The sequence below is a fragment of the Chlorocebus sabaeus genome, chromosome 10, assembly GCF_047675955.1.
Source record: "Chlorocebus sabaeus isolate Y175 chromosome 10, mChlSab1.0.hap1, whole genome shotgun sequence".
NCBI lineage: Eukaryota > Metazoa > Chordata > Mammalia > Primates > Cercopithecidae > Chlorocebus > Chlorocebus sabaeus.
The window spans coordinates 103,441,083-103,466,909 of NC_132913.1; the positions used below are offsets into that span (position 1 = coordinate 103,441,083).

The 25,827-nt window shown below is 42.9% G+C and overlaps 1 protein-coding gene across 1 annotated transcript in view; it reads right to left on the reverse strand.

Annotated features, from left to right (window-relative positions):
• Positions 1–25,827, reverse strand: part of MREG (melanoregulin) — a 70,885-nt gene that overhangs the window by 32,825 nt on the left and 12,233 nt on the right. Inside the window, exon 2 of the mRNA XM_007966190.3 lies at positions 18,057–18,216. Coding sequence (XP_007964381.1) covers positions 18,057–18,216 — 160 coding nt within the window. The remainder of the gene's footprint in view (positions 1–18,056; positions 18,217–25,827) is intronic.

The window sequence follows — 25,827 nt, forward strand, 5'->3', positions numbered from 1 at the left end:
AACAGAACAGAACCCTCAGAAATAACACCACACATCTACAAACATCTGATCTTTGACAAACCTGACAAAAACAAGAAATGGGGAAAGGAGTCCCTATTTAATAAATAGTGCTAGGAAAACTGGCTAGCCATACATAGAAAGCTGAAACTGGATCCCTTCCTTACACCTTATACAAAAATTAATTCAAGATGGATTAAAGACTTAAATGTTAGACCTAAAACCACAAAAACCCTAGAAGAAAACCTAGGCAATACCATTCAGGACATAGGCATGGGCAAAGATTTTATGACTAAAACACCAAAAGCAATGGCAACAAAAAGCCAAAATTGACAAATGGTATCTAATTAAACTAAAGAGCTTCTGCACAGCAAAAGAAACTACCATCAGAGTGAACAGGCAACCTACAGAATTGGAGAAAATTTTTGCAATCTACCCACCTGACAAAGAGCTAATATCCAGAATCTATAAAGAACTTAAACAAGTTTACAAGAAAAAACACAAACAACCCCATCAAAAAGTGGGCAAAGGATATGAACAGGTATTTCTCAAAAGAAGACATTTATGCAGCAAACAGACACATGAAAAAACGCTCATCATCACTGGTCATCAGAGAAATGCAAATCAAAACCACAATGAGATACCATCTCACACCAGTTAGAATGGCAACCATTAAAAAGTCAGGAAACAACAGATGCTGGAGAGGATGTGGAGAAATATGGACACTTTAAAACTGTTGGCGGGAGGGTAAACTAGTTCAACCACTGTGGAAGACATTGTGGTGATTCCTGAAGGACCTAGAGCTAGAAATACCATTTGACCCAGCCATCCTATTACTGGGTATATACCCAAAGGATTATAAATCATGCTACTATAAAGACACATGCACGTGTATATTTATTGTGGCACTGTTCACAATAGCAAAGACGTGGAACCAATCCAAATGTTCCTCAATGATAGAGTGGATTAAGAAAACATGGCACATATATACCATGGAATACTATGCAACCATAAAAAAGGATGAGTTCATGTCCTTTGCGGGGACATGGATGAAGGTGGAAACCATCATTCTGAGCAAACTATCACAAGGACAGAAAAACAAACACCACATGTTCTCACTCATAGGTGGGAATTGAACAATGAGAACATTTGGACAAAGGCCTGTTGTGGGGTGGGCTTCAGGGAGAGGGATAGCATTAGGAGAAATACCTAATATAAATGATGAGTTAATAGGTACAGCAAACCAACATGGCACGTATATACCTATGTAACAAACCTACATGTTGTACACATGTACCCTAGAACTTAAAGTATAATAAAATAAATAAATAAATGTCAGTTGTCATTTTTCTTATTATCTGATTCCTTTTTACCAAGTCACCTGCCTGTATGTTCACTGTCTTCCCTAACAGATTCTGTTAAAGGGGAGAGACCGCACTGACCAGTCAAGTTTATGTCCAGCCTGATGGTTATACGCATGTGGGTTTATACAGCAGTTTTTGAGAATTTGGTTAGTCTTAGTGAAACCCTGTGTGATGGTTAATTTTATGTGTCAACTTAGCTGGGCCACAGTGCCAAGATATTTGGTCAAATATTATTCTGACGTTTCTCTGAAAGTGTTTTTGGGTGAGATTAATGTTTAAATCAGAGGACTCTGAGTAAAGCACATTTACTCCATGATGTGGGCAGGCCTCATCTAATCAGTTGAAGGCCTTAATAGACCAAAGAGTGACCTCCTTCAAGTAAGAAGGAATTCTGCCAGCAGACTACCTTTTGATTTGAACTACAACTCTTCCCTGGGTCTCCAGCCTGCTGGCTTCCTTCAGATTCTGAACTTGCCAAGCCTCCACAATCACGTGAGCCAATTCCTTAAAATAAATCTCTCTCTCTCTCCTCTCTCTCTCTCTCTTTCTCTCTCTCTCTCTCTCTCTCTCTCCATCCTGTTGGTTCTGCTTCTCTAGAGGATGCTGACTAATACACCCACTAAGTTCAAACAGCCCTAGCCCTGAAAAAAATCAAGTTCAGAGATCTGCACAGCTGATCATCAGAGCAGAAGTCGCCACACCAATGGCACTGCAAGTCTGTGAGCTTTGCATGAACAATCGACCAGCCTCCCCCCGCAACACATCTACCATGCTGACCCTAAGACTAGATGCAAAACTGGAAGTGGGCCCATATGGTGGCGGATGGAGAAAATCTAATGTGTGGCAATATCGACCACTCAGTTCTCACATTGGCTTGAGAGGTGAGGAATCTAGGAAAAACAGAAAGGAATTTCCTAGGCCAAAATTACCATCAAGACTCAAAACAAAAAGTAGCCTTTCAGGTGTATGAAGAAATGACAACACTCTAATTACTAATCAAAGCTTCCTGATTTAATGTGAGACACGTCATTTTAAATAAAATTAACTGATGAATGGTCACATCGGGTAGAATTTGAGCTTTTGTTAAAGCATGCCCTGTGTATGACAATAGCCTAGATGCCTTTGAAATAACAATCACACATTGGAGTTTTCATAAGAGTGAAATAAGCTGGATGCTATCTTACATTTTTTTTTCTACAAAGTTCTATGCCTATAAGCTTATTCCTGTTCACATTTAAAATAAAAGATAGGCCATGCGAGGTGGCTCACACCTGTAATCCCAGCAATTTGGAAGGTCGAGGCAGGTGGATCACCTGAGGTTGGCAGTTCGAGACCAGCCTGACCAATATAGAGAAACCCCGTCTCTACTAAAAATACAAAATTAGCTGGGCATGGTGGTGCAAGACTGTAATCCCAGCTACTCGGGAGGCTGAGGCAGAAGAATCACTTGAACCTGGGAGACGGAGGTTGCGGTGAGCCGAGATCCTGCCACTGCATTCCAGCCTGGGCAACAAGAGCAAAACTCCGTCCCAAAAAATAATAATAATAATAATAAATGATAAACAAAAGTATTCAATTATCTGCCTGCCCTAAATTCACTGAACCTTGTAGCTTTCCTTCTCCACTTTATAGTAAATGCATTGACACCAAGTAACAAGTGCATTTCTGCTTGGGCACTACTGAGAAAAGTCACTTAACCTCTGGGTTTCTCACTCACTCTCTTTTAAAATAGTTTGCTTATTTCAAAAGACTGCTATGAGAAGCCAGCAAATGCTCATAGAAGGTGCCTTGACTGTATGACAGGCAGCCATCTCCGATGATCTCAGACACTCTAAGAAAAACCAAAGTCAATACTGAGTAGGTCACTGGAGGCTTGACTTGGTATTAATCCCTGGTGTTTCAAAATGTATGTCACTGACTGTGATTTTTTAAAAATAAAACCTTTGAGGCAGCTTTATGGTTTCAGTTTCCTTTCAGGCCCAGTTGTTATATGCAAGATGTGGAAAAAAAGTAATAACAAACTAATGGAAAAAGCCCATTTCTGTCAGCAAATTATCCTGCACATGCCTGCCAATTAATAGGTGGCCTTCCAGGAATTTTGACTACCACAAGCACAATACGCAGGAAACACAGAAGTGCAGCAATGTGTTGGTGTGATAGCGAGGTTCTGGATACGGAGAAAGTTGGCCAGTGTCTTGCCCTTTTCCTCCAGGCACTGCATTCTCCTGGAGGGCCCCAATTTGTTGTCCATCCTTCCTATTTCACTGACCTGTCAGGACTCACAAGTTACGTTACCCTTGGCCTTCATATATCTTTCTGGGGCTCCAAGGGAAGGAGGTCAATGAGGACAGACTCTAAAGAAGAGTAAAACAAGGAGGCCTGGTCATCACATCCTAGAATATGAATGCTCAGAAAACAGAGTAGAATTCAGTTACAAAAAGCTCCCCAGTCTCCTGTCCTTTCCTTTACCTTCCATGGCCAAGCAGTTTCAAGGGAGGCTCCACCAGACATCAGCCTCTTCCAGGTTTACATCCCTCATGATGACATTGAGTGGTTGTGACTGGCCCACAGTTTCAGTGCATCTACTTTATGCAGGTGTGAAAACTGATCAGTATGAAGCTGTCAGCTATTTTTTTAATGAGCAATTTGGAGGTTAACAAAAGTGACAGAGGCCGGGCACAGTGGCTCATGCCTGTAATCCCAGCACTTGGGGAGGCCAAGGTACTCGGGAGGCTGAGGCAGGAGAATCACTTGAACCCAGGAGGTAGAGGTTGCAGCGAGCCGAGATCGTGCCACTGCCCTCCAGCCTGGGAAACAAAGCAAGACTCTGGCTTAAATAAAGAAGAAAAGGGAAAGAAAGGGAAGGGGAGGGGAAGAGAGGGGAGGGGAGGAGAAGGGAGAGGAGGGGAGGGGAGGGGAGGGGAAGGGAGAGGAGGGGAGGGGAGGGGAGGGGAGGGGAGGGGAGGGGAAGGGAGGGGAGGGGAGGGGAAGGGAAGGGAAGGGAAGGGAAGATTAATAACAAGTGTTGGCAAAGATGTAGAGGAACTGGAACTCTTGTACCTTGCTGGTGAAAATGTAAAATGGTACAGATACTGTGGGAAACAGTATCGCAGTTCCTCAAAAAATTTAACAACTTAAATAAATTACTTAAATGAAATAATTAATAACTCATTAAATAAATTACTCTATGATCCAACAACTCCACTTCCAGATATATGCCCAAAAGAACCAAAAGCAGGGACTCAAGCAGATATTTGTATATCCGTGTTTGCAACAGCATTACTCACAAGAGCCAAAATATAGAAGCAACCTGAGTGTCCATCAGTGGATGAATGAATAAACCAAATGTAGCATATACATGCAATGGAATATGATTCCACATTAAAAAGGAAGGAAATTATGATGGCTGCTATGGTATGAATGAACTTTGGAAATATTACACTAAGTGAAGCGAGCTAGCTATGAAATGATAAATACTGCATGATTCCACTTATAGTAGGTACCTAAAGTAGCCAAATTAATAGAGAAAGAAAGTAGAAAGTTGCCAGGAGCTGAGGAGTTATTGTCTAGTGTGCACAGAGTTTTAGTTTGGGAAGATGAAAAAGTTCTGGAGATGCCTGGTGGTGATTGTTGCCAAAAAATATGAATGTACTCAATGCCACCAAACCGTACTGCTTAACTTACAAATTATTAAAATAGGAAATTTTTGTTATATACATTTTAAATTAAAAAAGAAAGGTGATCCTTGTCTAGGGCAGTCCCAGTTTATATTTTTGGCCTGGAATACTTAATATTAGCAGCCCCTCTCCTCTTACTTAAGAACTTAGGTGAGTATGTCCCAAACTGGACAACAGAGAGTATAATCACTCTAAGGTTAAACCACTATTCAGTGTCATCTCGTTAGAATATGGCAGAGGTATGATTCTTATCCACAAATCTGTCTGATTCCAGAGACCACATTCTTGACCACCACACATCCTGCAGAATTGCTAATGAGGTTGCTCCCTGGCATACATCAGGTTTGCCACTATTTACTGTGTCAATTCTGCGGACTTACATGGAGCACTGATGTGCTACCTGCTTAGTAAGAAACACTGGCCAGGCGCGGTAGCTCAAATCTGTAATCCTAACACCTTGGGAGACCGAGGCAGGTGGATCACCTGAGGTTAGGAGTTTGAGACCAGCCTGACCAACATGGCAAAACCCTGTCTCTACTAAAAATACAAAAATTAGCCAGATGTGGTGATGCATGCCTGTAATCCCAGCTACTTGGGAGGCTGAGACAGGAGAATCACTTGAACCTGGGAGGCAGAAGTTGCAGTGAGCCAAGATCACACCATTGCACTCCAGCCTGGAGGACAAGAGCAAAACTCTGTCACAGCAAAACTCTGTCACAAAAAAAAAAAAAGAAAGGAAGAAAGAAAGAAAGAGAGAGAGAGAAAGAAAAGAAAAGAAAGAAAGAAAGAAACACTGATTCTCTTAATGCTAACCAAAAGAAATGCTTATATTTTCCTTAAAAAGGAGAAAGGGGATGAGCGAAGAGTCGAACCATCACAGACCGATGAACACAATGTCTTCTGGTATAATCCAGTGGATTTTAGTAACTGAATGGTGCAACACCATCAGGGCCATGTGATACGCAGTGCCCAAAGCAGGTAGATACAAAACCAACACCAAAACCAGTCACTCCATGAATCAGTTGACATAGGGTGAGTAATGATCAGCAAACACAGACCAGAGTGTCTACTCGAGGAAGGAAGCCAACATCCGCTTGGTAACTTTGTCTTTGACCAAAGAGGTTCCACTGAAGCTCTTTCTAAACTCACTGGAGAGCCTGGAGTACTGTTTCTAGTCATGCAGCTTTCTGGGTCACACCGAACTGAGCTGGGATCCCAATCTTCCCAGTCATTTCCTCTAACACTCTGTACCACTGGCAAAGCCTCTAATCATCTGAGTCAAAATGCCCCTTTCATAGGGTTACCATGAGGATTCAGTATTTGTCTGGAGAACATGAAGTATGCTGCTTAGCACACAGGGTAATACTCTGTAAATATTATTCTCTAGAACATGGAGTGCAAGAACCCTTGATTCTCAGATCCTAGTAAGCTTGTTTATTCTCTCCCTCCACCCTGCCCCAAGTCCTCTAAACCCAAATAGTCACTAGCAAAGTAAAAGAAAGAATAAATGCATTCAATAATCCAGATAATCTGGACCTCAAAGAAAGAGGCCTTTGGAGGATCCCAAAATTATCTACAGAATCGCTTCCATTTTCCAGTTATTTTGCTCCTCCATGGCTGAGGTAAAACTTGCAGTCCTATCTCTAAATGTAGCCAATGTTCACCCAATTCTGGAGAAATCAGATGGCCCCGAAAGAGTGGGCTTTGTCCAATTCTTGGGGACATGTTGAGACACAGTTTTACAGAGCCGAACTGGAATATCTGGGTTTCTGAGTGCTTAAGCATTTTGTGGCTGGTACACGATCAATTCAACCCCCATTTCCCTGTTTCTCCCACCAAATATTCCAATCAACTCTGCTTTGTTGCCTCTTTTTGTATTAGGGACATGATAGGCTAAGTGTATGACCCAGACATTGGAGACAGCCCCTGGGAAGGTCTGTTCCTATCTTCAACATTTTTAAGGAACTGTTTACAATGTCTGGCAACACCCTAGCAGGTAGTCTTGATGTACTGGGGGCAAATACATTATAAACGAGGATCATTTATGTGTCTGCCTCTGTAGTATTAATTTTTCACTTTTATTTTTAGTTGATATGTAATACTTGTATGTATTTAGGAAGTATTGCCTCTGTAGTTTAAAAAAAATAAAATTTAGCTGCTCCCAGGGGTTTAGCCAAGAGTGGTTTTCAGAGATCACTCCAGCCACACAAGCATCTGATGACCATGTGGTTCCTGCTGATGAATGACAAGCAGGCAGACACATGTCATGAGAGGGATATGCATTTGTGAGCATACAATTACTTAATAGCCTTAAAGGATAAGCGTAGAATTTCTGTCACTCATTATGCCAAATAAACATCACCTATTTTTGAACCAAAACAGTACTAGAAAGGGTTTCTGAGAATGATCTGATAATCAGTGTATTAGTCCATTTTCATGCTGCTGATAAAGACATACCCCAGACTGAGAAATTTACAAAAGAAAGAGGTTTAATTGGACTTACCGTTCCACACAGCTGGGGAAGCCTCACAATCATGGCGGAAGGCAAGGAGGAGCAAGTCACATCTTAGATGGATGGCAGCAGGCTAAGAAGGAAAACTTGTGCAGGAAAACTCCTCTTTTTAAAACCATCAGATCTCATGACACTTATTCACTATCAAGAGAACAGCATGGGAAAGATTTGCCCCCATGATTCAATTAGCTCCCACCATGTCCGTCCCACAACATGTGAGAATTCAAGGTGAGATTTGAGTGCGGACACAGCCAAACCGTATTAGTTAGCATATATCTCCTTAATCAAAAATGTAAAAGCAGCCAGTCACGGTGGCTCATGCCTGTAATCCCAATGCTGTGGGAGGCCAAGGCAGAAGGATTGCTGCAGGCCAGGAGGTCGAGGCTATCGTGAGCTATGATTGCCCCTCTGTACTGTAGCCTGGGCAACAGAACAAGACCTTGTCACCAAAAAAATAAGATAAAATAAAAATAAAAATTAAGGCTTTTTTTTAGCAGAGTCAAAATGTTAAAGCTACGTACAAACTCCTAAAGGAACTGCCAAACCATAGAAACAGGCACTAAAACAGGTCAGAGAACACTAAACAAAGTGAAGAAGGGATGGAACAAAGTAGAATGAAATATTTTGGAGGTAATCAAACAGAAGCCCGGAAAATAAGTCTTAACCAGTGGCAATCACCATGGAAAAGCATAAGTTGGGAAACGTGTGTTGTGCCTGGAAGCACTTCCTGGAACGTGGTCACCATCCTCAGACCAAACGTAGCTGTCATCCCACTGACATGAAAATCCCTTTCATACTCACTGGCACCAACAAGACACAGAGACAGGCTTATGAGCAGACTTGGCTTATACATTTTGAAATCTATATTGAATCACAAACAATATCTGTTCCTTTCTCTCCATTTCAATCCTGATACTCATTATATATCTCTGGAGCCACAAAGCCAGATTCAAATCCTGCATCCAAACTCAGCAGCTGTGTGCCCTTGGAAAAGTTGCTTAAAATGGAAATAATAATGGTGTCTGCTTCAGTGAGTTGTTGTTAAAGAGGACACAGTTAATATAGGCAAAGTGGTTAGAACAGTGCCTGGCACTATTTTCGTTATTATTAATATCTTAGAGAATAAGTTCACTCAGTATGATTACAATTATTAGATAAATAATAAGTTGTATCCATATTTAATTAACAATTATTAAGCTCCCTAGAGCAGAGCGTGTTACATAAAGTACAACTACTTTAATGAAAATGAACATAAGGATAATTTAGGGACATGACTTTAAGGCTGTTTACTACTTCTTAGGCAAACATAATATACTTTATGGCATCATTCAACGACAAGAGCAGTAATTTTTCCACTACTTAGAGGTTTGCAAATGCATCATTTCTTCTGCTGAAGGTCTGTTTTCCATCAGCTCCAGAAGGCTTAGGTAAATGAAGGTGGATTCTGTCTATGATATTTAAATAATGTTGTTTTGTATTTTTTTGACACCAACTGACTTCAAGCTCATGCCTTTGTTTCATTATTTGCTCTTCTATATGTATATTTTTTCCTGACTTTTTTTCAATTTGGAATACTGTAAATTTAGCCTTAATTATTTGTGGTCCTTCCTCTACCAGCTTCAGATTCCAAGGGGAATACAGATAATACATACACTGTCTTGAAATTATTTTTCATCATTTAGAGAATTCCAAATATGGACATTTCTAGGTCTTTTGTGCTGTTGCTACTCAAGGAAAAATATTATGTTCCATTCTTCTTAATACCTTTCTTGAGCTTCTAAATTGTATCATGCAAAATATATCTAGGGTTCCTTGTTCTTTAGTAAGTGAAATTTGATTTTCCTCCAAAACCAAAATCCTTTTTTTAAATTAAAATCTGTAACAATTTTATCCTGTGTGGAAAAGAAAATAAGCAATAGTAATAAATATGGAACTCATTCAATGTTAAAAACAACCCCCCTCTAGCTTCCCACTTTCACCTTCTAAATCAATGGTGAATTCAGTTTTCAATTATCTTGGACAAAACAACAATAATCATAAGTAGTAGTAGTCCTTGCTATAAACATCTTTACATATCAATAGCCCATAGGCATATTTTACTTTATTTTATTTTATTTTATTTTAAGCTATCTCCTACTGGAAAGAAAACATATTTTAGTTAGCTGACATATTTTCTAATTGAGTTATTTTAAAATCTCGACATTTTATTTGAAAATTTGGATTTTCAGCTTCTTTTGAAAAATTAAAAATTTCAGTATTTGTGGGCCCACATTCTCAACATGGTGAGTGGGTTCACATTCTCAACATGGCAAGCAGCTATCTAGAGTTAACAGCTGCTCCCATTAAAAGTAGTATGAGTTTCCAATGCCATTCAATATGCAGGGTGAAGAGCAGGGGGTGCCCACTTCCCTTACTGATGTTACTGCCTAGTCCCTGGAGAGATCTGAGGTTGCAACCTCTGTTCTCCATCTTGAAGTGTTTTCTCTAGTTTTGCAAGAATGAAGTGATATGGTCTGGCTGTGTCCCCACCCAAATCTCACCTTGGATTGTAATAATCCCTATATGTCAAGGGCAGGGTCAGGTGGAGATAATTGAATCATGGGGGTAGTTTCCCCCATACTGTTCCCGTAGTAGTGAGTAAGTCTCACAAGATCTAATGGTTTATAAATAGGAGTTCCCCTGCACAAGTTGTCTTGCCTGCTGCCATGTAAGACATGACTTTGCTCCACCTTTGCCTTCTGCCATGATTGTGAGGCCTCGTCAGCCATGAGGAACTGTGAATTAATTAAACCTCCTTCCTTTATAAATTATCCAGTCTTGGATATGTCTTTACTAGCAGCATGAGAACAGACTAATACATGAAGCATTGTCACAATTCCAACATTTCAAATGTGCATACTTTTATACAACAATTCTACTGAAAAAACTATGGAAGGTCATACAAATATATATGGATGTCCACTACAACATTGCTTTCAACAGGAAAAACATTAAATCAACCTAAATATCAATAGGAACTGGTTGAATAAATGATGGTGAATCCATCCAAGAGAATACTAGAGAGTCACCTAAAGCAAAAAAGTAAATCTAAGCATATTAAAATGCAAATATGTCCAAAATATATTAAGTGGGAAAAAAGCAAAGTACAGAACAGTACATAATATATGATCCAATCTGTAGGGAAAATGAATTTCAACAATTTAGAAGAAAACATAAGCAACTTTTTTTTTTTTTTTTTTTTTTTGAGACAAAGTCTCGCTCTCTCTCCCTGGCTAGAGTGCAGTGGTATGATCCTGGCTCACTGCAACCTCTGCCTCCCAGGTTCAAGCGATTCTCCCGCCTCAGCCTACTGAGTAGCTGGAATTACAGGCGAGCACCATCACGCCAGGCTAATTTTTGCATTTTCAGTAGAAACAGGGTTTCACCATGTTGGTCCGGCTGGTCTCAAACTCTGGACCTCATCATCTACCCACCTCAGCCTCCCAAAGTGCTGGGATTACAGGTATGAGCCACCACATCCAGCAACATAAGCAACTTTTGAAAACTACATTACTGTTACACATGTAAAAGAAGACAGTGGATGGGCACAGTGGCTCACACCTGTAACTCCAGCACTTTGGGAGGCCTAGGCAGGTGGATCACATGAGGTCAGGAGTTTGAGACCAGCTGGACCAACATGGTGAAACCCTGTCTCCACTAAAAATACAAAAATTAGCTGATAGTTAATCAAAAATTAGCTGGGTGTGCTGGCACATGCCTGTAATCCCAGTTACTCTGGAGGCTGAGGCAGGAGAATCGCTTGAAACCACGAGACGGAGGTTGCAGTGAGCTGAGATCACACCATTGCATTCCAGCCTGGGCAACAAGAGTGAAACTCTGTCTCAAAATAAAAACTAAAAATAAATAAAAATAAATAAAGGAAGCACGATGAAAAGGGTTATTTCGAATCATTTCATGCATAATTATCATCACATCTTCATGTGATTTATTTGAGTGCCTGTTTTGGAAACAGAGTTCCTGTTCCTCTACAGTTGAGTCTGAATTCATTTCTTAGGCAAGAGGAAGAGGTTCTTTCAAGATTGACGAATAGGAACATATCCAGTCTGCAGCTCACAACGAGATCAATGCAGAAGACAGGTGATTTCTGCATTTCCAACTGAGGTACCTGGCTCATCTCATTGGGACTGGTTAGACAGTTGTTGCAGCCCACAGAGGGCAAGCTGAAGCAGGGTGGGGTGTTGCCTCACCAGAGAAAAGCAAGGGATCAGGGAACTCCCTCTCTTAGCCAAGGGAAGCCGTGAGGGATTGTGCTGTGAGGAAGGGTGCTCTCCAGTCCAGATACTATGCTTTTAACACAGACTTCGCAACCCACAGACCAGGAGATTCCCTTGGGTGCCTATAACACCAGGGCCCTGGGTTTCAAGCACAAAACAAGGTGGCCATTTGGGCAGACACCGAGCTAGCTGCAGGAGTTTTTTTTCATACCCCAGTGGCAGTGGAACACCAGCAAGACAGAACCGTTCACTCCCCTGGAAAGGCACTGAAGCCAGGAAACCAAAGGGTCTGGCTCAGCAGATCCCACTCCCACAGAGCCCAATAAGCTAAGATCCACTGGCTTGAAATTCTCGCTGCCAGCACAGCAGTCTGAAGGCAACTTGGGATGCTTGAGCTTGGTTAGGGGAGGGACGTCTGCCATTACTGAGGCTTAGGTAGGCGGTTTTTCCCTCACAGTGTACACAAAGCCACTGGGAAGTTTGAACTGGGTGGTGCCCACCACTGTTCGGCAAAGCCGCTGTAGCCAGACTGCCTCTCTAGATTCCTCATCTCTGGGGAGGGCCTCTCTGAAGGAAAGGCAGCAGCCCCATTCAGGGGCTTATAGATAAAACTCTCATCTCCCTGGGACAGAGCGCCTGGGGGAAGGGGTGGCTATGGGCGCAGCTTCAGAAGACTTAAACGTTCCTGCCTGCTGGCTCTGAAAAGAGCAGTGGATCTCCCAGCACGGTGCTCGAGCTCTGCTAAGGGACAGACTGCCTCCTCAAGTGGGTCCCTGACCCCTTTGCCTTCTGACTGGGAGACACCTCCCAGGAGGGGTCAATGGATACCTCATACAGGAGAGCCCCGATGGCATCTGGCTGGTGCCCCTCTGGGACAAAACTTCCAGCAATCTTTGCTGTTCTACAGCCTTCGCTGGTGATACCCAGGCAAACAGGTCTGGAGTGGACCTCCAGTAAACTCCAGCAGACCTGCAGCAGAGAGGCCTGACTGTTAGAAGGAAAACTAACAAACAGAAAGGAATAGCATCAACATGAACAAAAAGGGCATCCACACAGAAACCCATCCACAGGTCACCAATATCAAAGACCAAAAATAGATAAATCCACGAAGATGAGTAAAACCAGTGGAAAAAGGCTGGAAAGTCCAAAACCAGAATGCCTCTTCTCCTCCAAAAGATCACAACTCCTTGCTAGCAGGGAACAAAACTGGACAGCGAATCAGTTTGACAAATTGACAGATGAAGACCTAAGAAAGTGGGTAATAACAAACTTTTCCGACCTAAAGAAGCATGTTCTAACCCAATGCAAGGAAGCTAAGAACCTGAAAAAAGGATACAGGAATTGCTAACTAGAGTCACCAGTTTAGCGAAGAACATAAACGACCTGATGGAGCTGAAAAACACAGAACAAGAACTTCATGAAGCATACACAAGTATCAATAGCCAAATCAATCAAGCAAAATAAAGGATATCAGAGATTGAAGATACTAAATGAAATAAAGCATGAAGACAAGATTAGAGAAAAAAGAAGGAAAAGGAATAAAGAAAACCTCCAAGAAATATGGCACTATGTGAAAAGACCAAATCTACTTTTGATTAGTGTACCTGAAAGTGACAGGGAGAATGGAACCAAGTTGGAAAACACTCTGCAGGATATTATCCAGGAGAACTTCTCCAACCTAGCAAGACAGGCCAACATTCAAATTCAGGAAATACAGAGAACACCACAAAGATATTCCATGAGAAGAGCAACCCCAAGACACATAATTGTAAGATTCACCAAGGTTGAAATGAAGAAAAAAATGTTAAGGGCAGCCAGAGAGAAAGGTCGGGTTACCCACAAAGGGAAGCCCATCAGACCAACAGCAGATTCTCTGCAGAAACCCCACAAGCCAGAAGAGAGTGGGGGCCAATATTCAACATTCTTAAAGAATTTTCAACCCAGAATTTCATATCTAGCCAAAATAAACTTTATAAGTGAAGGAGAAATACAATCCTTTACAGAGAAGCAAATGCTGAGATTTTGTCACCACCAGGCCTGCCTTACAAGAGCTCCTGAAGGAAGCACTAAACATGGAAAGGAAAAACCGGTACCAGTCACTGCAAAAACATACCAAATTGTAAAGACCATCAACAGTACGAAGAAACTGCATCGACTAACAGGCAAAATGCCAGCTAGCATCATAATGACAGGATCAAATTCACAGAAAGCAATATTAACCTTAAATGTAAATAGGCTAAATGCCCCAATTAAAAAACACGGACTGGCAAATTGGATAAAGAGTTGAGACTCATCAGTGTGCTATATTCAGGAGACCCATCTTATGTGCAAAGACACATATAGGCTCAAAATAAAGGGATGGAGGAAGATCTACAAAGCAAATGGAAAGCAAAAAAAGCAGGGATTGCAAACCTTGTCTCTGACAAAACAGACTTTAAAGGAAAAAAGATCAAAAAAGACAAGGAAGGGCATTACACAATGGTAAAGGGGTCAATGCAACAAGAAGAGCTAACCATCCTAAATATATGTGCACCCAATACAGGAGCACCCAGATTCATAAAGCAAGTGCCTAGAGACATACAAAGAGACTTAGATTCTCACACAATAATGGGAGACTTTAACACCCCACTGTCAATATTAGACAGATCAACAAGACAGAAAATTAACAAGGATATACAGGACTTAAACTCAGCTCTGGAGCAAGCGGACCTAATAGATATCTACAGAACTCTCCACCCCAAATCAACAGAATATACATTCTTCTCAGCACTACATCACACTTATTCTAAAACTGACCACATACGAAGTAAAACACTCCTCAGCAAATGCAAACGAACAGAAATCATAACAGTCTCTCAGACCACAGTGCAATCAAATTAGAACTCAGGATTAGTAAACTCACTCAAAACCACACGACTACATGGAAACTGAACAACCTGCTCTTTAATGACTACGGGGTAAATAACAAAATTAAGGCAGAGACAAATAAGTTCTTTGAAACCAATGAAAACAAAGACACAACGTACCGGAATCTCTGGGACTCAGCTAAAGCAGTGTTTAGAGGGAAATTTATAGCACTAAATGTGCCTAGGAGAAAGCAGGAAAGACCTAAAATTGACACCCTAACCTCACAATTAAAAAACTAGAGAAGCAAGAGCAAACAAATTCAAAAGCTAGCAGAAGACAAGAAATAACTAAGATCAGAGCAGAACTGAAGGAGGTAGAGACACGAAAAAACCTTCAAAAAAAAATCAATGAATCCAGGAGCTGGTTTTTTGAAAAGATTAACAAAATAGATAGACTGCTAGCCAGACTAATAAAGAAGAAAAAAGAGAAGAATCAAATAGACACAATAAAAAATGATAAAGCTGAGATCACCGCTGATCCCACAAAAATACAAACCACCCATCAGAGAATACTATAAACACCTCTATGCAAATAAACTAGAAAATCTAGAAGAAATGGATAAATTCCGGGACACATACACCCTCCCAAGACTAAATCAGGAAGAAGTTGAATCCCTGAATAGACCAATAACAAGTTCTGAAATTGAGGCAGTAATTAATAGCCTACCAACCAAAAAAAGTCCAGGACCAGACGGATTCACAGCCAAATTCTACCAGAGGTACAAAGAGGAGCTGGTACCATTCCTTCTGAAACTATTCCAATCAATAGAAAAAGAGGGAATCCTCCCTAACTCATTTTATGAGGCCAGCATCATCCTGATACCAAAACCTGGCAGAGACACAACAAAAAAAGTTCAGGCCAATATCCCTGATGAACATCAATGTGAAAATCCTCAATAAAATACTGGCAAACCAAATCCAGCAGCACATCAAAAAGCTTATTCACCACAGTCAAGTCAGTTTCATCCCTGGGATGCAAGGCTGGTTCAACACATGCAAATCAATAAACATAATCCATCACATAAACAGAACCAATGACAAAAACCACATGATTATCTCAATAGATGCAGAAAAGGCCTTTGATAACATTTAACACCGTTTCATGCTAAAAACTCTCAATAAACTAGGTATTGATGGAACGTATCTCAAATGCACACGTATGTTTAATGCAGCACTGTTCACAAAAGCAAAGACTTGGAACCAACCCAAATGCCCATCAATGACAGACTGCATAAAGAAAATGTGGCACATAAACACCACGGAATACTATGCAGCCATAAAAATGAATGAGTTCATGTCCTTTGCAGGGACATGGATGAATGATGGTTTCCATCATTCTCAGTTGCCTCTGCTCTCGAGAATGATGGAAATCATCATTCTCAGCAAAATAACACAGGAACAGAAAACCAAACACCACATGTTCTCACTCATAAATGGGAGCTGAACTATGAGAACACAGGGACACAGGGAGAGGAACATCACATACCTGGGTCTGTGATTGAGCAATCACAATTGATGGGTGAGTAAACCACCATGGCACGTGTATACCTATGTAACAAACCTACACGTTCTGCACATGTATACCAGAACTTAAAGTACAATTTTTTAAAAAAGAGGGAGAAGAGGAAGAAGGAGAGGAAGAGAAAGAAGGAGGAGGAGGCGGCGGCGGAGGCGAAGGCAGTGGCTTCTGGAAGACCCATCACACCAGGCCCAAGGATCACACAAAAAAGACACAATGGGCCACTTTAGAAGCTGTGCTTTTCGAGGGGCTTTGTAGTTCATGTTGCCTCTGCTGTCTTTTGAAAAGTAAAGATAAGTGAGCAGAAAGGTGGGAGCTCCTCCAGGGAGAGCTGCCAAATTCAGGCCAAATACCTTTTCCAGCCCCTTGCACATTTGCGTGGGGCCTGGTGAGAGAGACAGAAAGAGAGAAAGGGAGAGAGACACTATACATTATTTCCATATTGCTCTCACTGCTTTGGGCAGAGTCAGGGAAGAAGAGGAAGAAAAGAGAAGAACTGACTGTCTTCACCAGCGGAAACTTTAGTTGGTTAATGTAATACAGGAGTGTAAGAATTTGTTCTTTCCACTAAAGAGAAAACAAGGCCACACATTCCCAATTATACGCTCAGAAAGGGCAGCCAGGGAATGCAGTTCTTGGCAGCCGCAGGCTTTATGACTTGCCTTCAGCATTGCCCATCACAGAGGGGATTGGGCAGCCAGAGGTAGTGGGTGCTCAGTCACTAGTGGGATGCTACACAGCAGCCACTGAAGGAGTCCCAGTCCACCCTTCCCCAGGCCTCAAGAGCAGAAGCAACTGCAGGCCCTTCCCCAGCCCTGTGATCCGCATCTCTAACCCCTCCAAAGCATCCAAGTCACATCAGAATAAAAGGACTGGGACACATGGCACTTCTAAAAGTTTATCACCTCCTGCTAAAATATGTTTTTTTGGGGGGGGCGGGGAGATAGCAATTAATTACCAAAAATAAAGAAACCTCAATAAGGAAAAGACGAGCTCCACAGCACCTCCACCCGCCCCCTGCTGCCAACATACATACTAAACCCAACTATAAGGTTCCCTACCCTGCTCAATTCCTCTATACAAAGAAGCATGGAGTGTATATTTAGTACAGCTTCCTCCTCAGAGCTAGCTGATGAACACAGAAGTCGGAAAACCCAACTCAAACATGACTTTTGAAAGAAAGGAGAAAAAGACTACGATCCTCTTTGCTGTTTTCTCTTAACTTACAGAGTTCTCTCCTTTTTAATATTCTAGTGTTCTGAAATCAATCACTTTGGATTTAGAGTTATTGCGAGGGTTCAAGCCTTATCGGAAGAAGAATCTCGAATATATAGTGGATCCACTGCTGTCTGATCAATATGCACAATTTAAGAATCTTTAAACAGGGAGAAAAAAACTAATTCAGGCTTCACTAATTCAAAATTAGTGATAAGGCAAAGTAGCCTTCAAACTTCAGTCTGAATCAAGTAACTGTGGCTTAGTAAACAACTGGAAAGATTAGAGATGGACGGGGTAAGCCATTTAAGATGGCAAACTATCTTCACACACTTCAACAGCATTGCCTTGCATGTAATTTGTGCCATTAAGGTAGGAATTAGAAATGAGCCTTATCTCTATATCAAGCAGGTCAATCAAGACTAGCTATAATTAGCAACCAGTGATAATATATGCTGCTGAAATACCTGCCCTTCATTTCAAACATCTCATCCTCCATTCTTTTTGTTATTTCAAGCTGATCTTCTCAGGAATTACTATTTTTTGCTATACAGCATCCTCTGCACACAGCAAGACTTCAAAAGGTGCTCACCTCTGAGTCTTTGGCCTGCTGATTACGAATGACTATCAAATTGTACAGGGTTCTGTCGTCATCTGCCTCTGTGTGGGACACATCATGGGGCATACTCCATAAATTCTTCTCATCATCCCTCGCCAGAGTTGCTCCAAATGAGGAATATGGATTGCTATCACTGTTGTATAAAAAAAGGAGAGATTGGGGTTTTACAATATATATAATGTTATATATCATACGCATGCAACATACAATATCAACTAAAACTTATACAATGTAGTATATAAATATATTGTCAAAAAGGTCTGAATTGTCTTTAATAATTAAGCATAACACAATAGAGCAGTAAAAACAAACCAAAAATATAAATAAATCACTTTAAAAAGAACAGAGAACAGATGTACCTGAGCAGAGGTAATTACTACGGTTAAATATGAAATTCAGCACTGAGTATCCCAGAAGCTAAGACAACAAAGAAAATCCAATTCTTTTTTTTTTTTTTTTTTTTTTGCTTTGAAACAAAGTCTCGCTTTGTCACCCAGGCTGGAGTGCAGTGGCACAACCTCAGCTCATTACAACCTCTACCTCTCAGGTTCAAGTGATTCTCCTGCCTCAGCCTACCGAGTAGCAGGGATTACAGGTGCCTGCCACCACGCCCGGCTAATTCTTGTATTTTTCGTAAAGACAGGGTTTCACCATGTTGGTCAGGCTGGTCTTGAACTCTTGGCCTTAAGTGATCTGTCCATCTCGGCCTCCCAAAGTGCTGAGATTATAGGGGTGAGTCACTGTGCCCAGCCAGGAATAGAATTCTTGGGTGATTAAAAGAAAACGATTAACATGAAGGGATGAACGTTTGACTGGCTCTGAGTTCAAGGAAGCACAGTAAACTTGGAGTACAATGATACATAATAGCTATAAAATTCCTTACAGCAGGAAAATTAAGTAATAAATATGCATACCCAAAGACTTTCAATAAACAAGACAGAATGTTGAGTGAGAATTTCAGCAGTCCCGTTTTGTACATTTGTTTTATGATTTATGCCTTATAAGGTGGTACCTGGGTGTGGACTTACAGAGATTAGTGACAGAGCATCACATCTGGGGCATGCCTGTACACAGCCCCAGTTAATTCTGTAACCCCCAGTTGAATTCTGTGGGAAGGACAGGTAGGGTCATACCGAAGCTATTCACTTCATCTAGTAATATGTATAAAGCACTGACTACATGCTAATCACAGGGCTCAATAAATTGTGAGCAAAACAGACATCATCCCTGCCCTTGGACCTCACTAGTATGGGAAACACATTAATGAATGATCATATGACTATAAAATAAAAATTGTGATAAGTGCCATTAAGGGGGAGCTCAGGAGGCCATGAGAACATATGCAAGCTGCTAAGAGAAAACCCTCACGAAGGCAGGTGTCAGGTAGGCGTCACGAAGAAGAGGTGCTGGAGCACCTCTTCTTAAAGGTTTTTCCACCTTTAAGTGGAAAAACAGAAACAGAGTTGCAGGCAAAGGAAACAGCATCTTCAAAGGCCTGGGGTGGAAGGAAACACGAAATGTTAAGATGTCAATATGGGATGCTCAGAAGTTGGCACTAAGGAAATCTTGCAACAGGAAGCAAAGTGCTAGTCCCCAGATTGGGGTTCAGCAGCAGGAAACCACCCAGCTAGGGAGGGGCTCCAGCCCTAGAGTGATGATGTACAGGTCAGACTGCCAATCACAGCCTCAAATTTTGAAAGACAGGGCCAGGCGCGGTGGCTCACACCTGTGATCCCAACATTTTGGGAGGCTGAGGCAGGTGGATCACCTGAGGGCAAGAGTTCAAGACCAGCATGGCCAACACGGCAAAACCCCATCTCTACTAAAAATACAAAAATTAGCGAGGTGTGGTGACGCATGCCTGTAATCCCAGCTACTCGAGAGGCTGAGGCAGGAGAATCGATTGAACTGGGGAGGCAGAGGTTGCAGTGAGCTGAGATCGCGCCATTGCACTGCAGTCTGAATGACCAGAGTGAAACTCCAGCTCACAAAATAAAATAAAATAAAATAAAATAAAATAAAATAAAATAAAATAAATTGGGACAACAACCAGGGCCCACTTACAAAAACTAGGGCAAAAGGTGGGACAGAACCTTGGAACCAAGGCTAGCAGGAGGCCAGCTACCTGAATCAGCATGGGGTTTAGAGACTGAATGTTGAACAGTGCTCCTGAAATCCCTGTGGCTGCAGGTCAGAAGTTTAGGGTCTGGGACTGAACAAAGTACCTGGCCCTATGGGGAAAGGTGCAGATGATGGGAAATCAGACACAGCTCAAGCGCACTATGCTCAGAACCACGCTGTTGTTACTGACTGATACCATAAAAGCTAGAACACAGGCAGCCCCACAGCCTGACTCTTCCTGAGAATGAGGAACCAGTGAAAGAGGAGGAAAACGATGCCTTTGGGCGCTGCCCATGTGAACTTTAATGAGCATGTTAAATTCATTCATTTCATTCGTTCCATTGTTTGTTTATTCAACAAATGTGGAATAAATGCCTGCTGTATACTGAGTCCTGAGCTGGGTGCCATGGGGACATGAAGATAAATGGGACATTGTCTCTGCCCTTAACATAACTATAATGCAATGAGATCAGTACATTTAAAAAAAAAAAAAAAAAAAAAAAAAGCATGCACAGATTGTTGTAGGAACAAACTGGAAGAAGTAATAAGTTATGTATGATGAGAAGGAAGTTCAAGAACTAACCAGACCTGAGGACTGAACAGGCTTCCAGCAGGAAGAGAAACAAGGGCAGAGTTATTCCTCGCAGAAAGATCAGCTCAAGTCAAAGCAGTATATGGGGGCTTTGGGAGCCCACAGGATTGGGGAATCGAAGTATTCCTGCATGACTGCAGCATGTGGTGCGTGGAGCAAGGAAAATGGAGGGACATGAAGAAGAAAAGGTAATATGGGGTCAGACTAAAAGTAGTGCTGGCGTCCAAGCTTCATTCTGTGAACTGCAACATTATCAACAGGCTTTTGAGCCATGTCAGGTCTGGATTTTAGAGAAATAACTCTGGGTGAAGGAAGAACAAGAAGATGGCTTAGGAGGGTGTCACAATCAACTGTCACACGGGGGTAGGTGTAATTTTCAAGCCATGCTCTTTGAGGTCCTGGTGTCAGGGGGCCTTGGGACCACAGTGGGGCAGGAGTAGAGAAAGAGATGGGCGGGGCTTCTCTGGCAGAGATAGAAAGAACCCACAAACCAACCACAACCAGAGCAGCTTCTCCATTCAAATAGTCTTTGTTAGAGCTAGAAGGAAGGTTGTTTGAGGCACAGGAAAAATGGGGTTCTATCGCTAAACAAATACATAATTTTGAACATTCTGAAATTATGATTGAGATAAAAGTAAGTGAGGTTGAGAGTGAGGGAAATAGCAGTGAGAGTGGAAATGAGGACTGATTCCAGCAGCATCTGAGAGGGGTGACAGCAGCCCATCGTGGGAGGCACAGAGGTACCAGCAAAGGTGATGCCTTTAACTGCAACGTATGGGGCAGAAGCCAAGGCTGACCTCATGAGTCTGCAGAATGTTCACGGAGATGTCAGGGACTTGGGTTTAGGAGCGAGGACAGGGCAGAGATCTAGATGTGGGAGCAATACACAGCATTTCATGGCATCACAGAAGCAGGTCAGAGAATCAGAAGAACAGTCTTAGGGAATTAGGAGACGGAAGAGAATAGGTGAGTCCAGAAAGAGAGATCAGGCAGGACAAAGAGGAATGCCAAAGAGCAGGTGGACACCAGAGAAGTGTCAGTAACATGAAGGATGCTGACTCCATTTTCTTTCTGCAGCCAATGATATGCAACCACTGCATAATATATTCAGCGCTTGAGCCAAGGGCTCCTGCATTCCACCCCTCATGTTACACAAGCATGGGTCCCGGTGTCAGGACGCATCCTTTGCAGATAGGGACAAGAATACTGCAGTGCTTGACTTCTTCTAGGCCAGGCAGCCAGCTGACAGTCCCCCCAACATGAGTTCCTGGGTGGGGATCTCAGAAAAGCCACTGTCATATAACTCAGCATCCAAATGCCGTGACAGGGATGAACTCACAGTGAAGCAGCTCAGATCATGACTACCTATGTGGATGCTCCCTGTACAAACCAGCAGGTTCCCCTGGGGGCTCGTCTCCAGGACGCACTCTCCTTGAGTCACCCAGACCTGGCACAGAGCTTCCACCAAGAGCAGCAACCATGGCTTCCAACATCACAATAAATGCACTTCTGGGGCAATGAAACCCTGGTACTTTTCCTGACATCGGTCTTCCATCTTCTCCCAGATGTGTTTCATTTCTATGTCTTGTCTCCTCAACAGGTGGGTCAGTTCCTCTAGGGCAGGGGTTGTATCCAGTTTCTCTTCTACATTTCTACATTTCTTTCCCACATCACCTGGCAGGGTCCTAGGACACAGCAGTTGCCTTAAAAGCACTTGTTGAATGCAACAAACTGCGCTGTAACCCCAAAATCTGCTGAAGGAAATCCCAGACATAACTCATGGTTACCGCCTTTTAAAAATTTCCCTAAAGCAGGAGCTTTAGAAAGGAGCCAGTACATACCTGAAAAATCAGTAAAAATAACATTAGACCATGAATAATTTAGCCACCTTTTACTTTACTAAGCCACAATTTCTTTTCCTATTTTAAAATGACGATCTCAGCTGCCTCCCTGGCCAGTTCCCCACCCTCTCACAACCTCTCTCTCTGTCTCTCTGTCCCTCCTCTCTCTAGCTGTCTCTGCATCTCTGTCTCTCCTCTCTTTCTCTCGCCTATCACATCTATCCACACAATACACGCATGACTTCAGCCAGCATAAAACACTAGCCTCTCATCCTTCATCTACAAGCCCAAGTAAAGCTCCATAGGAAGGTCAGCCCCAGCCTGTTTAGAAGTGCCCATGTCTCCAGAAGGTGAGTGCCTCCTGGGATCTCACCATATCTAGCCCTGCCCTAAATAGAAGCAGTGTTCCCCTGACAAGCCTCCAACTCTGCCTCGTCACTGATATCCAGGGGATGATGTAAATCAGGAAAGAGAACCAACTGCTATGCCCTGGACGGGCAATGCCTCCCAGCAGTGGTAATCTCTGTGAGCTCCTGGGCCCTTCCCAGCAGGATCTGACCTGCTTGTGGCCACAGAGCAGTCTCCTCCACTCTGCCCCGCTCCCTCTCCAGACCCAGACCTGGCTCCTGCTTCGTTCTTATTCAGTAACTGCCAAGGTTTCTTTGGGGCATAGGAAAGGTGGGGCGCCACTGTTAAAGAAAGAAAGAACTTTTTTCAAAATACTGGTAAAAATGCACAGGGGCTGTGAGCTCATTCAGCAGCGTCAGAAGCATCTGTGAGAGTTGGCCTGGCTCACCGGATCCTGGGTCCCGTTCTCTGGGCCTGCCCCTTTCACTCCTTCACAAGCCACATTGTTTTAAAACTTTTAATCCTTTGGACAGAGAAACTAGAACAGAGAGAAGCCTACAGCAAACGGCCTAAGGAGAAGCAGCTTTGGAACCTCTATGTATCCCAGACCATGAAGGGCTCTGGGGCCTGTGCCAAGAGAATTTAGTGCAAAGGCCCAGGGGTCTGGGCCTGAAAACCCCTGGGAGGACAGATGAGGGGAAACAGACCAGAAGTCAGAAGCTTCCCTTTCTCTCCCTCCCCCATGTCATGAGTTCTAAAAGGCTGGGCTCTAAAGAAAGTGAAAGTGGCTATTTTCCCCTGGCCACCATCTGCTGATGATAAATATTTTATTAACATCAGGCATTTGAGAGTGGCTCTGAGGTTACACACTCAGCTGCTTTTACTCTCAAAAGGTAGGGTGAGGAAAGTCTCAGATTTCACCCTTAATCCCACCCCGGGGCATGAGACCCAATCAATCCAGAGTCTTTTCTTTCAACATGATCTACAGCTAAACAAGAGACAAAGGTCTGTAGGTACTAACTTCTGCCTGGGGATACGGCTGCAAAGTGCCAGTCAGCATTGAAGCCATTTACCAAGAGTTCCTCAGGATTCCTCACTACGAACAAGGGCTGCATGTAAAAGACCTTGGAAGGCTCCACAAAATACAGTGCACACAGGCTGGCTGCCGACACCAGCAGTTCCAGTGACTTTACTGCTCTCCCCACAGGCCGTGTGGCAGTGGCCACTAGCTTAAGACTGAAACTCTGAAAACAGCAAGGAAAGAAAATCTCCAGTCAACAGCAATCAATGGTCCACGCCCTTGACACTCACAGATTTTGGTCTGATTTTCTGCTAGGAAGTCGCTGGCCTGCTACCTCCCCTGGCTTCAAGACCTTTCCCTTCTTCCCTCTATTGAGACCTCCCTGGGATGGAGAAGGTGAACCAAAGATCTTCTCCCTCTCCACCATCGCCTTCCTTCCCTCCTCACTCTCCTTCTTTGTCTTTCCTTCAGTCCTTCCTTTCTCCCTCTCCTCTTTTCTTTCTTTCTTTTTTTCTTTCTTCCCTCCTCTCTCTTCCTCTCCTTTCTTGGTTTCTCTCTGTCCCTCTTCTTCTCTTTCTCTCTCTCTTCTCTCTCTCCCTCTCCTCCTCTCTCTTTTTCCTTCTTTCTCATTCTCTCTTTCTTTCTCTCTCATTCTCTCTTTCCTTCTCCTTTCTCTTTCTATCTCTCCTTCCTTTGTTCTTTCAGATACCGGCTTTCTCTTACCTAGTTGATCCAGTGTTTAAACCTGTTTTATCCCCAAGTTTATTTCTTATTTTTTTATTTATTTTTTATTTTTTGAGACAGAGTCTTGCTCTGTTGCCCAAGCTGGGGTGCGGTGGGGCGATTGTTCCATTGGCTCCAGCATTTTCCTCAGCACTTGCCCCCTATACTCATGACCTCCTTCAACCCCAGAGATGTGACCTGCCTCAGTGTGAAGGAAGAAAAGCCCTGGGCACCCCTTTCCTGCCATCCCACTCTGATGTGCTCCTACCCTTTGGGCTTTCTATTCTCACACTGAGGCAGAGCCCCGTATGATGCTGCTTCACACATCTGTGCCCTGCTTTCGAGGCTTGAAGATGGTCCTTACAGGCACCCTGTGAAGCAAGCACTGTTATGTCATCCAGCTGAGGAAATACGAGGGCTGAAGGAAGATAAGACCCAGTCCTCGGTGTCTCCTCTGCTTTCATTCACACCTGGTCACTTCATCTAGTGCCATGCCTTTAAACATCATCGACATGAGGAAGATTCCTGAATCGGAATCCCCAGCTCAGTACTCTCTCCCAAATTTCAAATTTCCCATCTCCCCTGGGATGTCTCACAGACAACACAAGCTCAGTGTGGTCCAGACCAAGCACCTGATCTTCCCACTAAACCCATCCACAGGCTCCCCACTCAGATGATGGCAACTCCATCCTTCCCATTGCTCAGGCCAAGACCCTTGACGGAATCCCCCACTCCCTCATCCCCTACATCCTATCCATCAGAAAATCCTATTGGCTCCACAATCAAAAGCCATCCACCTCTACTACTACACCCTGAGCCAAGGCCTCTTACGTTTTGCATAAGAATTTCTGCAGTTGTCTTTTTTACCCACCTATTTCTCTTTATTAACAGGATGGCCAAAGTGACCATTTTAATATGTAAATCAGATCACGTCATCCCTCAGCTCAAAACCTGCCAGTGGCTAACCCATTTGGCCTACGGGATAAGCCAAAGTCCTGCAGTGGTCCACAGGCCTGCAGTGACAGTCCCACCACCCTGTCCTCTTCGGTTCCCTGAACCCATCAGTCACACCCTGACCCCAGGGCCTTGCACTGGCTG